Below are 16,217 nucleotides of genomic sequence, written 5' to 3'. Positions count from 1 at the left end.
GAACTATGGGGCAGGGGTGGAGGAGGGGGGTAAAAGGAGCAGAGGCCACCAGCACGGTGGCCAGATATGACAAGAACCCTCACAGGGATCCCTGGGTGGCGCAGCGGTTTGGCGCCTGCCTTTGGCCCAGGGGGCGATCCTGGAGACCCGGGATCGAGTCCCACGTCGGGCTCCCGGTGCATGGAGCCTGCTTCTCCCTCTGCCTGTGTCTCTGCCTCTCTCTCTCTCTCTCTGTGACTATCATAAATTAAATAAATAAATAAAAATTAAAAAAAAAAAAGAACCCTCACAGCATCAAATTGCTGAAGGACAGGGGACCACGGAACAGATGTCTCCCTAGGCAGGTGACAGACTCAGTTTCAGGCTGAGAACCAGGACAGAAAGGTTTTGAATAGCTAGCACTTCTCCACAGGTTCCACTACTTTCTATTTATTCCCCTATACCTGGTGGTACCTGCCCGGCCCCTAAAGCGATGTGAATTTGCAACCCACACTAGGGAAAAATGTTAGCACTGCAACATAACCAGACCACCTTCACCCAGAAGGAGAGTAGAGGACAGAGACCGGGGTCACCTCTGGGCTCCCCAACTGCCTGCTTGGGCCATGGGAAGGCGTCTTCTCTCCCAACTGCAGCTTTCTTTTAAATGTCCATGGAAAGTCTAACTTGGAGGTTTCAAATCCTATTCCCCCTTCTCCCATCTTGGAACCTCAAGACAGTAGCAGAGTTCCAGAGATGGTCCCAAATATTTCCAGGAGTAAAATAGTTATTATATTTATTTCGAACAAATGTGTACCTTCTATTTAAACAAATAGATTGAACACTGATTTACAGTACAGGGGTACTGTAGAGATAGGTCTCTGATGAATAAACCTACATTAAGATATGGCAGGTGTATGCGCTATCATTTGCACTAATGATCCCAAACTAATTGGTAGACAAAATCTGTGACATCATCAAATGATCTGAGACAGAAACATCGATGGGATTTCTGGTTGGGGACACGGTTGGGAAGGGGGACACATCCCCGAAGGGCTTTCAGGTCCAAGCACCCACATATGCTGTCTGTGCAGGTAGTGGGAGAAATCCTCGTGCAGGGAGTGGTGGAGAGCTGCCTTTGGAATGTCTTCTGCTTGCCGAACTCAAAGTGGTCAGCTCCTAAATAGCCCCAGAGGTAGGACGGTGACCGTCCCCACTTTACAGGGGAGAAAAGAGGCTTGTTTGCAGAGGTTAGGCCCCATGCGGAGGTCACCGAGCTGGAAGGTGGCCACCTTGGCACTTGAACGCCCAGAGCCAGGGGTGAGGCGGGAGAGGTGACTCGTCCCCTCCAGGCGCCTGGCCGCCGCCAGGTCCCGGTGATGGCGAAGCGCAGGCTCCGGGTGACTACCCCAGCCCGAGGGGGCGAAGGCCCGGGGCTGCGGGGTGTGTCAGGCGGAGGACGGGCTGGGCCGAGGCTCCCCCCAGGCATCCTTGGAGCGGCCGGGCCGTTCTGGAAGGTGGGTGACAGTCGTCTTCCCGAGCTCCCCCAGGCCCACCCGAGGTCCCGGCGGCCCGCCCAGGCACCGGGCTGGGCTGGGGCCGGGGGTCCGGGCGGAGGGAAAGGCCGGCCCAGAGCAGAAACAGGAGAAGGGAGAGGGGGAGGGGGGCAGGCGAGGGAAGGAGGCGGGGAGTCCTTCCTGGGGCAGGAACCCGGGCCCCCCTCGGCGGAGCCGGCCCGCAAAGCGATTCCGCAGATGGAAGGAATTAAGTGGGAGGGGGAGGGTCCTACGGTGATAGCGGGAGGAGGGCGGGGGGCGGCGTGTGCGCGCGCGCCTGTGTCCGCGAGGGAGGGCGAGACCAACACCTCGGACTGGACGGAAATAGGAAAGACGACACACGCGCGCGCACACACACACACACACACACACACACTTAGGGACACAGAGGCAGGGACCCAGGAGACAATCTGAAAGAGAGCGGAGAGAGACTGAGAAAAGAAGGAAAATCGGGCCGGGAAAACGAGTGGGGATGGAATCATCGCAGAGGACGCAGGAAGGAGACCCAGAAGAGCGCCAAGCCGAGCGGGAGCCGATTGATGAGGCCGGGGCGGCCCGGGGCTCCCGCAGGCTCCGGGGGGCGGGGCCCGCGAGGGGGCGGGGCCTGCGGGGGGCGGGGCCTGAGGGGGCGGGGCCTGAGAGCCGGGGCGAGCGCCGACGAGCCCCGCTTCTCCGCTCGCCCCGCCCCGCTGCTCCATATTCAATGAGGCAGCCAATGGGAGGCGAGGACGGCGCCGGGGGGGCGGGGCCGCCGTGGACCCCGCCCCGGGAGCGGCCGCCGGAGGGGTCAGCACTGAGGCAGATAGCGGATCCCGGGCGGGGCGGGGCGGGCGGCGCGGAGGGGGCGGGCCCAAAAGTTTCCTGCCCAACTTTCGCTGCCTCCTTCCTCCGCCCGCGCGCGCCGCGGCTGCAGTCGGGGGGAGGCGGCAGCGGCGGCGGCGGCTGCGGGCGGCGCGCGGGGCGCAGGCACCGGCGATCGGCGGCGGGGCTCGCGCGGCGGGCAGTGGGCGCAGCTCCCCGGTGCCCGCCCCTCCGCTGCGGGGGGGGGGGCGCGAGCGGGCGGCCGGGGAGGGGCCGGCACCGCCGCCGCAAAATGAGCCTGCTGTCGGCCATCGACACGAGCGCCGCTTCGGTGTACCAGCCCGCGCAGCTGCTCAACTGGGTCTACCTGTCGCTGCAGGACACGCACCAGGCGAGCGCCTTCGATGCCTTTCGGCCCGAGCCGCCCGCCGGCGCCGCGCCCCCAGAGCTGGCCTTCGGGAAGGGCCGCCCGGAGCAGCTGGGCTCGCCCCTGCACTCCAGCTATCTCAACAGCTTCTTCCAGCTGCAGCGCGGAGAGGTGGGTGCCCCCGCGCCGGGCCTTCCCTCTCCGCCCCGCTCTCCCTGGCCCGGCCCGGCCCGGCTCCGTGGTGCCCGGCCCTGCTTGGCTTGGCCTCGCTCGGCTCTGCCAAACTCGCCGCCCGATGTCCCCGGGGCGCCGGGAGCGCGTCACCTCCCGGCTGAGCGCGGCTGCGAGCAGCTCGGGCGCAGGCGGGGCCCTCTTGCTCCTTCTCCCGGCCCGGGGCGCCCAGCTCGAAGCGGACTGGGCGGGAGGGGGGGTGGGGGGAGCCCCGCTGGGTGGGGGGCTCCGGATTCTCTCCAGACAGCTGGGGCGCGGCCGGGGCGGGGAGCCCCTTCCAAGTGTCCTTCCCACGCCCAACCCCATCCCCCCCTTGGCCAGGGCTCGCTGGGACCGGGAGTGCAGATTCTGCTCCGGAGCTCCTCAGCAGGGGCCTAAAATCTTTTCTCCTCCGACCTCGGGGGAGGCTGACCCGAAGGGCACCCTGGAGAGCAGGGCTTTTCCTGCTGTTCCTGCACAGGGACCCCCAGATACATCCTCCAGCTGCGTGCCCTCCCCCAGCCACATAGGAAGTGGTTTTTGAGGGCTTGACCCCACAGACTGCGCTGTCCCCCCGCCCTCCCAGCCTGGAAGGAAATGAAAGGGAAATCCTCTTGAGCTCTTGGGAGGGGGGCTAGCCAGGGGGAGAGCTTTCAGCTGCCCAGTGCCTTCTCCAGAAACCTGGGCTGGCTGCTTTGCAAAGTCTGCCTGTTGGGTGGATTTGGTTACAAAGTGGAAGGGGCAGCGCGCATCTCCGCCAGCCAGATAAATACGCAGATTGCCAGGACCTCCCAGCCCCTTCGCAGAGGTCTTCTCCAGAGCTTTCCTAGATACCACTCCTCTCCCCTTTCAGCTGGACGACTCCTCCTCCTCCTCCTCCTCCTCCTCCACTCCTGCCTCTTTTGGGAATTACAGATACCCTTCTGTGGCCTTCACTCATCCATCTTCTGGCCGCTCTCCCTGCAAAAGTGCAGGGGGACAGGGTGGAGGAGAGGACACCCTCGAGGGCTCCTTTTCCTTCTAGACCTGAGCCCAGCAGTTAGTTTGAGGAGAGTCAGAGTTCTGAATGGGTCCGGGAGAAGGGCCTGTGTACGTGTGAGTGTGCTAGGGACGAGAGGGGGAAGCAGAGGGTCTCCCTCTCTGGTCCCATAATGTGTTCCTCTCTGCCAGTACTGACGAGGGGCAATGTGGGCATATAAAGCACTGGCCTGAGGCCTCAAGGCGGGCCAGTACCCAGCCGACTGAGAGGAGGACTGGCTGACCTGTGCTGGGCCAGTTGGGCAGAGTGGAGGGCAGTGAGCCTGCAGGGCCACCCCTTGGTGCCAGGCGAAAGTATTTGTATACCACAGCTCTTTGTAAACTGTAAAGCACTCTCTCCACGGGAGGCATTATTCTTGGCTGGAAATCTTTCTTTCTTATAAGAGACCCTGCCGCCTCTCTTCAGGGAACCGGCTTCAGTGACCAGTGACTTCGGAGGACAGTTTGCGAGTGCCTGGGTCTTTTACGTTGTAATCGTGCCAAACATTTGTTGAGTTCCTTGTGGCCCCTTAGGGAATCAGGGACAGGCCAGCGGGGGCCCCAGATCAGAAGACAGACAAGATGATACGACGTGAGTGGGAGGTGATTTCACGGGGGCGCTGTGGGAATCCCAAAGACGGTGACCGTGACCTGTATGAGCCCTCCCCTCTCACGGGTCAAGTGGGGGGTCCCTCATCAGCCTCTACCGGCCTCCCCCACTGCTCTGACCCTATGGTGGCCTTCTTCCCCAAATGTGGGACCCTGCTGAGAGGCGTGGGAGTTTAGGGCCATTCACAGTCTTCTCCAGGAGTCGGATATGCCCTCTCTTGGAGATGTCTGACTATCCAGGATCCCAGCTGGTTCTCTGGGAAACCTGTCTCCGATCACTACTGCTGACCCCAGTTACCCCGCGAAGAGGTGTGTTCCCTCTCTGGAGCCACTGTGGAAGGAGCTGTTAAAGGCTCTGCAGAGCAATGGTAGAAAAGTCTCTTATGACCTGAGTTGGGGGGAACCCCCTACCCTGTCTCCGTCTGGGCCTCAGATCACATATTCGTCGAATTTAGTCTCTGCTGCACCTTAAAGTGTTATGTATGGGCCTGGGATTTGAGAGATATGCACACAGACAGGCTGCACTGGGGGAGCTAGAAGGGGCTCCTCGGATGCTCACAGGCCAGTAGTGCCTTCCTTGGAGGGGCTGGAGGGCTGTGCCTGCCGACTTCCCGAAGGCTTTCTTGGCTTTAGACCCACTCACTCTCACCCCTCACCCGCTTCGCCTCCTAAACCCTCTTGGAGCCCCCGCCGTGCTCCTGGGCTTTCCTGCGTCCAGGGCTTAGCCAGTGACCTAATATGTCTCCAAAATAGCAACTGGCTAAGAAGGTGTGAAAAAATGCCCCCCACCTGAATGCCACCAAGGGGCTGGTTGGAGAAGCAGCAAATCATGTGTGGGCCGGAGGGGACTCCAAGAAGGGACCCAGGGACTCAGGAGCATCGCCATTCTGTGCAAGGCCTGGCAGGCCTGGTGGCAGTGCCTGCGGATGTGACTTGCATGCTGACCGCTGACCACGGCCTGTCTGCACCAGTCCGTGTGCCAAGAGCCCACCCCCTCCCGCACCACCCCCGGGCTGCTCCCACCACAATAGCAAAACACCATGAATGCAGCTGGGATTTGGGCGGGGGGGTTGAGGACATGGGGCCACAGAAGCCCATTGTGCCCCTGGAACCTCAGCTCTGGAAGCTGAAGATAAGCCAAGGGTTCTGAGTGGAACACTGGCCCTGGGAGCAGAGGGAGATGCAGAGTTCGTGGGCAAGGGCAGGAGCGAGCACCACGAGGTGTCTTGGATGCTGGTGGGGGGCTCTTCAGCTTGTCCGCGTGTGGTAAGGGTGCCAGGCCAGAGCAGGCACAGACACTTCGCGCCGGTTCTGCAAAGGCCTCGGTCTAGTGTATGGGCCCTGGGAACTTCAGTTTCACCCCTGATCCGTGGCGACAACTCTGTGTCTTTAGAGAGAAACTCCTGGGGCTCTTGGCTGAGCCCCTCTTCTGTCCCTGTAGGTACCCAAGGAAGGCTGTTCTTGGAGTGGGGGTCTTCCCTGCCGAGTTTAGCTTGGAATTTAAATTCACAGCAGCGTGTGGGGGCTGTGGGGCTCCACCTCCAGAAAGGGAGAGGTACCCCTCTTGGTCGAGCATTAGCTCTTGGGCCTCTGAGAGAACCCCAGAACCCCTCCTGGGTTGTGCCTGTGCTCCCTCAAGAGGAGATAGGTCTGTCCTGCTCCAGGTCAGAGTCCCAGGGCAGCCGTTATCTTCCCCTCTTCCTCCAGGGGGAGACGGATGTGGCCCTGCAGTCCAGTGATGGCTTATGGAGGTTGGGGGAAGGGCTTTGGGTCAAATATGTTTGGAAAGCAGAAGACCATCCTTCCCTTGGAGACACACAATGCCCCCAGCGAAGGCTCTGAGCAGGCCTGCAGCATGCAACCTTTCTTCAACCCAGCGTTTCCATCAGTATTTGACCCAGAGAGCGTTGTGGGCATAGAGCATTTGGCAGTGTGGATCTGAACACCTCCAGGCCCAGGGACTGCTCCGTTGAGGCACACCTCTTCCTACCCTTGGGAGGGTCTTCAAGGAGCTGTTAACCCAGGCCCTCTCCCCAGCCACCCCTCCTCCCCGTCTTGTCCTAGCGCCATCACCTGCAGTGCTGAAGACCCTCTCCCCTCCACTGCCCAGGTGTGTCCCCTGGAGGTTGAGAACAGCAGCAGGGGTGTCACAAGGCTCTGTGCACAGGGCTTCAGCCCTTCTGCAGATGGGGCTGTTAGACCCTTAGAGGAGCCACTAAGGTGTCCTGCTTTAAAGGGCCCCGAGGTCTTGACAGTCTTCTGAAGGTTTTGTGTGTCACCTGTGCTGTCCCCAGGTGTAGATGAGCCTAGGCTGCCTGGCCAGGGTGGATGTGCAGAGCAAAGCCATGTATCTGTGTGAGGGTGGAGGTGTGCCTCAATGGGGCGGGGAGTGGGCTTCTGGGGCTGGAGTTCGTTCCTAGCAACTTTTGGGGTCTGTGCAGGTGTGGGAGGGGGCAGCGCCAGGTCCTAGGAGAAAAGGGCATTCTAGCCCCGCAGAGCTTGGGAGGCTGCCCGGCTCCCTCGGCCAGCCCTGGGAAGCCGAGCTCTGACTCAGGCAAGGAGGACCGTCATCCGAGGGCCTGTAGGCTGAGGTGGCCCGGTCCTCCCTCCATCAAATTAAGTTGATTGGGCAGGCCTGGACTCAGAAGGGAGGCCGCAGCCTGTGGACCTTCTGAGTCAGGTGGGAGGGAGGAAAGCAGGCAGAATTCGTAATTTGTAATTAGCAGCGGCAGAGAGCCAGGCTCCGTCGGCACCCAAAGGGGCGCCTTGCAGAGAAGACGGCCCCGACTCGCAGTGCCTTCCTCCTGGGCGGTGCTTTATCCTGCCATCTCCCATTTTACAGAAGAGAAAACAGGCCTGGCGAGTCACCCAGCAAGTCAGGGGCAGAGCTACATCTGGAACTCTTCCACACTCCGACTGCAGTTGGCTCTGTGGCTCCTCATGCTGGCTCTCACCTGGATCATTCTCTGGGCCCCGGGGCAGGGCAGGCCGTCACCAGGGACAGACGTTTTGTGGAGCTGCGATGCCTCTGATCTCAGATCTTTTGAGGAGTGGTGGGCATTGGCACATTGATCGCGGGTACCGGGTGTCCTGCTGTGTCCCCGTTCCAGCCACTCCCTAGGAACCTGGCATGGGGCTCCAAGGGACGCAAGTCCAAGGATGGCCTGGCTTGGGAGGGTCCAAGGATGGGCGCTGAGCACGTGCTGGCACTCTCGTCTCATACCGTAGCCTGCGTGCAGCGTCCCCACTGTCCAGGCTCTTCAGGAGGGGGATGATACAGTCCGGGCACCAGTGGCATGACCAGGGCTCCAGCCTGGGTCTCAGGAGGCTTGGCCTGTGCTGTGTGGGTGTGGGCCTGGGCGTGGTGGCACGTAATCATTTATCCTGTCCTCCTCTGGCCATACCGTGAAGCTTCATGAAGACACAGCTTTGCAGTCGCCGTTGCTTCTACATCAGCGCTCTTGCCTGCCCTCAACAACTGGCAGAGGCCAACTTCTTTCTGGCACAAGAGGCTGCCCCTTCTCTGAGAGGCTTTCCCCAGCTGCCACGGGGGAGCACACCTCCCTCGAGCGTCCATGGCCCATGGAGGAAGGCTGTGCATGCTTCTGGTGAAGCGTGTCGTAGCAATTGCTGTTGCTGAGGAATGTACACTCTACGTGTGTGTGTGTGTGTGTCGATAGCTATGTGGTCAGCACGCCGAGAGTGGAAATCCTGCCTTTTTCCACCTGCAAGTCCCAGCTGCTGTTGCTTGGGCAGTGCCTGGGCCTTACAAGGTGCTCAGCGACGACGTGGACAGGGGGATGGCTGACTTGACTGCCCCGTCTCCTCCCGTCTTGCTTCTCCGGGGTTGTGACTCCATGAATGCTCTCCCCAGGCTCGTACCCCGTCTCCTGTTTCATCTCACAGGAGGAATGTGTGTAGATTGCTTGATTGTTTGGGCAGAGCTGGCTTGGGAGATAGTAAAGCCCCATCCCTAGAGGTGTCCCAGCAGAGACTTAGGTGCGCTCATGGTTCTTGAGCATCTTTGGTTAGGGACCTCTTTGAGAATCTGAAGACTGCGAGAGTTCTCCTCCTCGCTCATGCACAGAGCACAGGCAGACGTGCCCACACAGACACACGCCTTTGCACGCGACTTCCAGGGGCTCATGGCACCCCTTGCATCAACAGCAGAGCCCAAGCCGAGGCCCCCTGCTACAGGGGCTGCAAACCTCAGGGGTACCCCCGGAGTGGCTGAGTATTAGAGTCCCTTTCAGCCCTCAGATTGTCAAACTCATGATTTCTGCTTTCATTCAACAACCACATCCTAGAGGTGAGAGGCAAGCGGTCCCCAATGCTGTGATCTACCTGGGCAGAGGGCATCTGGCCATACAGTGTGAGCACCTGTCGGGTGAGCGGTGAGCTGGGCCGGAGCAGGAGGGATGGAGTCCAGGGGGAGGGTCTCGCTGGGTCTTCTCTGCTGTGTCCCGGTGCCACCCAGCTCCTCCCTCTCCAGGTCTGGTCCCATTTCTCCCCACCTCCTGCTATCAAAAGGACTGCTTATTTAGGGTACAGTCTTTCACTGAGCTCTGGCTGCATGCAGGGAATTGTGTTTGGCCCCCGTGGGTGAATGGGCCTCCAGGAGGCTGTGGCGCCCCTGGGGGTCTTGGGCCAGGGGTTGCTGCCTCTGGCTACGGTTCGCCCTGCCACCTTCCGGGACCCCGGAGACAGGAGCAAAGCTGGGCTCTGACCACATCTTTAGTTGAGGTGTGAGTTCGCTTTCCCATCAGCCAACTCCCTGCCCAGCCAACAGGTTGTCTCCTTCTCTCCCTGAGGGCAGCACACATCCACCTGTTCCTGTGTGTGTGTGTGTGTGTGTGTGTGTGTGTGTGTGACTCTGGGCTGGAGCCCCAGACAGACCCGAGGGGTACAAGAAGTGCAGATCCCCTTGGAGAAGGGGTGGAGTCATTTGTGAAATGAATGGTTTCTTGTCTTAAAGAGAGGGGTGTGGGTGTGTGGTGTGTGCACATGTGCGCGCGCGTGTCTGTGTGTATGGAGGGGGCGTGGGGCGACTTTTTGGGATAAGAAAGCAGTTGTCCAGCTGATGAAAGAAGAGCTGGGGACTAGGATCAGAGATCCCCGCTGCCTCCCCTGCCTTCAGGGCCATCTCTGGCCTGGGGGGCGGGGGCAGGACGCCGCCTTTGCTCCGGCCACGCGTCCTCGGATGCTCCCCTTCTCGTGGCCTTGCCCACTGCCGTGTCCTTCCCTGCGTGTGTGCTTCCATCTCTGCTGGCTGTCCCTCCTCTCTTCTTGGCCCTGGTCTTCCTCCCCAGGGGAAGCCTCTCTGCACTTGCCCTGACTCCTGTCTACCCCCTGCCTGCTGTGCCCTCTTACTGTCTGGGAGGGGCACAGAGGCAGGGCAGCATGGCAGGCTGAGTCAGCCCTGGAATCTCTGCCTCCACACTCTGGGTCCCTCGCAGAACCCCCAGCCCGAGGGCCCAGACCCCTCACCCGGTCCAGACAAGGTGGGGGCTCATCTTGCCAGGGCCAAGGGGCTTGGCATTTATGAAGTCACAGGCCCCAGGAGGCTGGTCCGCACCTGATGTTTTCCTCTGGCTCTTTACTATAGGAGATGCCAAGCCTTGGAGGCCCTGGGGAGCTGAGATATAACAGGCCGACTGACCTGGGTGCGACTCTCCCCTTAGGCACATGCTGGCTGTTTTACCTTGGGCAAGTTACTCAGCCTCTCTGAGCCTCAGCTTTCAGGTCTATGAAATGGAGCCAATAATGCCCATCCAGATAGTGTTCTTGTAGGTAAAAGAAAACCAAGAAAGGGAAAGGATCCAGTCAAGTCTATGACACAGGCAGGATCAGAATAGATCTCAGCGTCTTCCCCTCTAACTTTCCCTGGCAGTCAAGCCAGAGCCTTGGAGAAGTTCCAGCCATGGGCAGGCGACGGATGCTCTGTCCCCCAGATATTGTACGAGGATCCCACACTTCCTGCTAGCTGCTGGGAGGACGGGGGAGGGAGAGATGGTCTCTTCAGGCTGGTGTTTTGTTCCCAGTGGCTTCCACCCACCCCAGTAGTGGGGCTGCCCTCAACCAGTGCCCAGAGCAGCTTAATCTGCGGTGAGGGTTCCTATTGACTCAGTCCATGGCAACTCAGAGACTCTCCAACCTAAATCTTTAAGATGTTAGGGCGTTCATTACCTTGTCTGTCTCAGGGTCACAGGCCTTTCCCCGCCTGTGATTATCTGCACCCAGGACAGTGGCAGGTGTGAGAGTGACAGGTCTGGGCTCTGGGGGTGATGGAACATCGCAACATCTTTGCCTTTGTCCAGCTTGCGGGGGAAATGAAGAGGCTGCAGAGCTCCTTCAGTCAAGGGCAGCAGCGTCACGGGTGATCCCCACCCAGCCTAGCCCCGATGCACAGGGCTCTGACTGTGACATCCAGGAGGCCCCTGGAGGTGGCAGGGACATCTGAGGCCAGAGGGGCCTCTGGAGCACCTGAGTCTGTGCTTCTCCCACTGCCCCTTGGAGCCAGAGGCCTGGGTCAGAGGAAAGGGTGGATTCGAGGCCACACCACTAGAGTTATAACCAGATTGAAAGCCAGGTCCTGGAGGAGGTTGGATGGACACAGAGGGCATCCTGGGGGTGGGGGCAGCAGGCACAGAACTAGAGGGGGAAAAGCAGGTGCCCCGTGGGACACCAGGAGGAGCAACGTGGCTGTTTGGGAATCAGGAGCAGATTGATGAAGGGCCTCACCCTCCAGCTCTAGGCAGTAGGACTCGGAGCAGGTGGTGCCCGTAGTGACCAAGTGCCCTCTGTGTGGTGGGCTCTGGGGGTGTTTTCAGTAGCTGGTGTCTGGACCTTCAGAAAGCAGGGATCATCAGTTTTGCCCTCCTTCCCTGTTTGCATTGTGTCGCATTTCGCAGATGGGAAGCCCACGAGGCCAGGCCTTCCTCCGCAGCCAGAGGGGGCGCACTGCGTGTCCTGGCCCCTGCTCTGTCCAGTTCCCACAGGCCGTGGAGAGGGCTGAGAGGCAACTTGCCTTTCACCTCTATGGCTGGAGCTCCTCAGGGCTTCGGAGAGGAAACAGCTTGCTGCCCCACCCGCCCCTTTAGCCAGCCGGCAAGTGGGACCTGTGGTCCTCGGGCCTGGCTGCATGCCCTGGTCTGTGCCCTGGGCCTCTCTGGGCCTCAGTTTCTCCATCTGGAACGTGCGAGTGGTTGGGTCAGCTGTTTGCTCCGTCCTTTCATCCTGAATCAGGGCTAGGGGAAGGGAGCTGGGGCGGCCAGGAGGGACAGGCCGGAGCACTCTAGGGAGGGAGAGGTGGTGAAGGGGAGAGCTCTGACCTAGCTTCCCTGACCCGGAGCTGCCTGCACCACAGAAGCTGTGACCCTCCTGGGGTGGGGGGTGCGGGGGTCGGGCTGCCAGGGAGAGGACAGGCCGCTCAGAGGCCTCTGGAGGCCCAGGGATGCCTGAGGGGTCGCCTGTGGGCAGCGCAGTGTGGCCACAAGATGGGGGAGAGGCTGTTCAGGGTGTAATTAATGCGCTTTTTGGCACCCACTAGACTTCCCCTTCCTCTTGACAGTTTGCTGCCAAAACAGTCCCGATTCCTGTGAACTTGCTTAAATCTTATCCAGAAAAAAGAAAAAAAAGAAAAGAAAAGAGAAAGAAAAAAGCAAAAAGAAAGAACGGGGGGGAAAAAATGAAGAGGGTTGTTATTTGTGAAATTGCATTTCCCAGCCATGAGGGTGAGTCACACCATTTGGAGCTTGGAGTTTCTTGTTTGGATGAACTTTTCTCTGGGAGGCTGTCCTCCCTCAGGCCAGTTTGGGTGGGGAGAGGCCTCCAGTCAAGCTAAGGAGAGACCTCGGTGGTTGGAAAGTCCAGGTGCTCCCAAGGCCAGGTAGGGCTGGGCCAGTCTGGACAGACTGCTCCTGGGAGCTTTAAATTGCAGATCCGGGCTGGGGGGTTTGGGGGGGGAGGAGATTGGAGGGAGAGGGGGAGGGTTAGTGTTTCATGGGGAGAGGGTTTCAGTTTGGGACGATGAAAAAGCCCTGGAAACGGGTGGTGGTGATGGTCACACAGTAATGGGAATGTATTTCATGACACAGAACTGGACCCTTAAAAAAAAATAAACTATTAAAATGGTTGATCTTATGTGACGTATTTCTTACCACAATAAAACTGTAGGTTCCAGGCTCTCGGTCCCAGGTGACTGCTTGGGTAGGTCTGAGGTTGGGCCTAGAAAACTGTCTTTGTTAGATGTTTCTCAAGTCATTCGATACAAGTTTGAACATAGCTGCCTCATCTGTAAAATGGGGACAGTGACTCATAGGGGTTGGGACGAGCATCAGCTCTCTTCACGCGTGTGCAGTTTCTAGTACCCGGGACATCGTAAGTGCGCGGTAGATGCGACTGGTGTCATCCAATCCCATTGCCGTTGGACCCCTCCGCACGCCCCTGAGGGTTGGCCAGCATCGGCTCGCACGCCTCCGGGGATGGGGGACCCTCTGCCCGTCGGGGTGGACCACTCTGTCTTGGCCCATCCGTGAGCTGGAGAATCACCCTCACCCTGAATGCAGGCTGGTGTCGGACTTTCCACTGGTGCTGGCTTTCGTGGTAGCACTGGGCAGTGGTAGAGCAGAGATGGTCAGCAGGAGGCCTCGAGTTTTGCGCCCAGACGTCATGGGCTGACTGTGTATGTGGCCTGGGCTGCCCTGGACGTGGTGTCTGTGTCTTTTTTTTTTTTTTTTCTTTTTTTCCCCCAGATCCTAGGGTCTAGTCTCCACCTATAGGAGAGGGAACAGAGGCCCAGAGAGGGAAAGGACGGGCCACAGGCCACATAGCAGGGTGTCCAGGCAGTCGGAAGATTGTGGCCCCCAGATGGTGAGGGCTGTGTCCTCTAGGAGGGAATGCCAGACCCCCAGAGAGGGAACAAGTGGGGCAGCCGAGGTGTGTGAAGGGTGCGCTGCTCTCTGCCCCCCTCCCTCCCTGCCCGCACTGGGGAAACGGAAAGGACTGTGCCCGCTCTGAGCCTCCATCTGCCCTACCTTCGTAAGGGACCCAAGGCAACTTCCTCGTGGTGGGGGAGCTCTCTTCCCCTCGTGGCCTGGGGACTTCCAGGAACAAGGCCGCCTCCCCATGAGAGCCAAGGCTCCCCAGGGTCTATAGTTCGCCCCCCGCGTCCTTGAGCACCTGCGCTGGGACCAGAGGATGCCCAGGCCCCATGCCCAGGTTTGTCATCGGCCCTCCTGGAGAAGCTGCCTCCTGACAGCCTTGGCCTTGCACCAGGAAAAGGCGACCATGGCTGTCCCCTGCCAGCCTCCCCACAGGCCCCACCTTTGCTAAATTCCAGTTGGGCCTGGCCGCCCAGAGCCCGTGACTCCTATAAATAGAGGCTGTATGCACCAGGAGGGGGCCTGGGCCGCGTCTGCTTTGAAGCCGGGCAAGACATCTGGTTCCTGTCAACTGGAGGTGGGAGACGTGGGGGAGGTGGGCCACTTCCGCCCGGGCTCCCCCAGGGCAGGCCCCGGCGGCCTGGGGCTCCCCGCACGCGGCGTGCGCAGGCCTCGAGCCACAGGACACCGCGCGGAGCCCCGAGCCTCAGTCTTCTCTCCTGTACAATGGAAACAAGACTCCAAGCCGATGCGCCTCTTTCTTGTAAGATGGGGAAACTGAGTCAGGAGATAACGTGACCTCACCGTAGCCTCCCCCCGGAAACCCTAGAGGTAGCTGACATGGCTCCTGTTTCCCGGATGGGGCCGTGGCCCGGAGAGGGAAGGGGCTCACCCGTGGAGGTGGGGTGTGAACTGAGCGGGCGGGAATTCCCGGGTGTGCTGCGCACGCGTGTGCCCGAGGGCGTTTCCTGGGGGAGCCCTCACGCCTGTGTCCCCCGCAGGCGCTGAGCAGCAGCGTGTACAAGAGCGCCTCGCCCTACGGCTCCCTCAACAACATCGCCGATGGCCTCAGCTCCCTCACCGAGCACTTCTCGGACCTGACCCTCACCTCGGAGACCCGCAAGCCCAGCAAGCGGCCCCCCCCCAACTACCTGTGCCACCTGTGCTTCAACAAAGGACACTACATCAAGGACTGTCCCCAGGTAAGGCAGCCGCCTTCTCTGGGTGGAAGGCGTGTGACGGCCCCCACCCCAGGGCCCCTGCCACGAGCACGTGGCCGCGTGGTCCCCTGGCCTCCACGTCTTTGTCCCTCTGGTATTTCCGAGGCTGGCTGGTGGGGATGGGACGGAGCCCCCGCTTGGGGCTGCGCTGGCTAGTGAGGGGCCCTGGGCGAGGGGCCCCCAGCCCAGGTTCTGGGCCCTCACATCTCCACCAGCCTTCTGCGGGGTGGGTCCTGTTACAGTGGGGCAGGATGGGGGCCAGCGGCCTCCTCGCAGCTCTCCCAAGAGAGACCCCATCTCCTCACACTCACAGGGAAGGAATGCGGGCTCTGGGCCAGGAATCCAATGTGCACCCCCTCCCCCAGACCCCACCTCTCCCTCCTCTGTGGCAGTGCTTGCTCCGTCTCCTGCCTGTGAGGGAGGAGGGGAGAGGGCCTTGCCCCTGACTTTGTGCCCCCAGCGTAGGTCTGGGTGGAGGCCTCAGGCGCCGCAGGCCGGGCATCTCTCTTGGGGTGGGAAGGGGGCCCCGTCTCCCACCCAGTGCTTCGTTCTGACGGGGTGGGGCTCCTGGGGGCAGATCCCCTCACTCGGAGATAACCCCTGACTCTGACAGATGTGGCCTTGGGATCCTGGGGAGAGAGGTTAGGGCTGTTTGAAGTACAGTACAAGATGATCGGGGATTCTTTTTCCTGTTATTTTTTCATATTTTCTGATGTTTTTATAATGTGTATTTTTACTTTTATTTTACGTATGTAATGGAAATGGGATCCTGGAAACTCAGAAAATCCATGTAGTCGTACCCTCCAGATGTTACAAGCCCAGGGTGCGGTTGGGTGGGGCTGGGTGCCTCCGGACCAATGGGAGGCCGAGATGTGCTCGTTGCTCATTGCTCTTCTCAGAGGCTGTGCCATGCTGCAGGTCCTCCTCGCTGCATGAAGTGTGGCCAGGCACAGCTGCATCAGTGTCGCCTGGGAGCTTGTTAGAAATGCAGAATCTTAGGCCCAACCCATGACTGTGTTTTAGTAAAAGTCCCAGTGATTTGAGTATACCAGTGATCTCAGCCTCCCCCCACCCTCGGTCAAGAGAAGCCCGCCCCCGCCCCTGAGTGCGGGAGCTGGCCCGCTGGAGGCCGTCCTCCAGACCCACACCCCAGTGGGCCACGTCTGCCCTCGGTGTACGATGTAAGCCAGGGGCCCTTGGCATCCGGAGATCTCAGCACAGAGAAAGGCCCCAGCCCCCAGGGGTTCTCTGAGTGGGATGAGTACCAAACAGGCAGCTAAGGATCTGGTTGGTCCTCAAGGATGTGCCCCTGGCCCACCCAGACAGCAGCCCCTTGTGCCATCCCTGGCTGAGCCCCCACGAGGGGACTCTCAGTCACCTACCATACCTTGGAAACGTCCCTTGTCATCTCCTGCCTGTCGCCTGTGCTCACAACTACCCAGTGTGTCGGGTCTCCTGCTAGCCTCTTGTTAACGTGCTGCTTTGTGGGAGTCAGGTACTCGCACAGGCCCATTGAGCCAGTCCGGGGAGGAGCTGGAATTTTAGCCCTGGCCGGCAGGTGACACTCAGACACCCGCAG

At 60.2% G+C, this 16,217-nt stretch overlaps 1 protein-coding gene across 1 annotated transcript in view; it reads left to right on the top strand.

Annotated features, from left to right (window-relative positions):
* Positions 1-2,460: 2,460 nt before the first annotated feature.
* Positions 2,461-16,217, top strand: part of ZCCHC24 (zinc finger CCHC-type containing 24) — a 60,901-nt gene continuing 47,144 nt past the window's right edge. The window contains exons 1-2 of the mRNA XM_038534467.1: positions 2,461-2,871; positions 14,420-14,620. Coding sequence (XP_038390395.1) covers positions 2,626-2,871; positions 14,420-14,620 — 447 coding nt within the window. The 5' untranslated portion in view covers positions 2,461-2,625. The remainder of the gene's footprint in view (positions 2,872-14,419; positions 14,621-16,217) is intronic.

The sequence above is a fragment of the Canis lupus genome, chromosome 4 (assembly GCF_011100685.1).
Source record: "Canis lupus familiaris isolate Mischka breed German Shepherd chromosome 4, alternate assembly UU_Cfam_GSD_1.0, whole genome shotgun sequence".
Taxonomy (NCBI): domain Eukaryota; kingdom Metazoa; phylum Chordata; class Mammalia; order Carnivora; family Canidae; genus Canis; species Canis lupus.
This window is presented reverse-complemented; position numbering and strand designations above follow the sequence as displayed.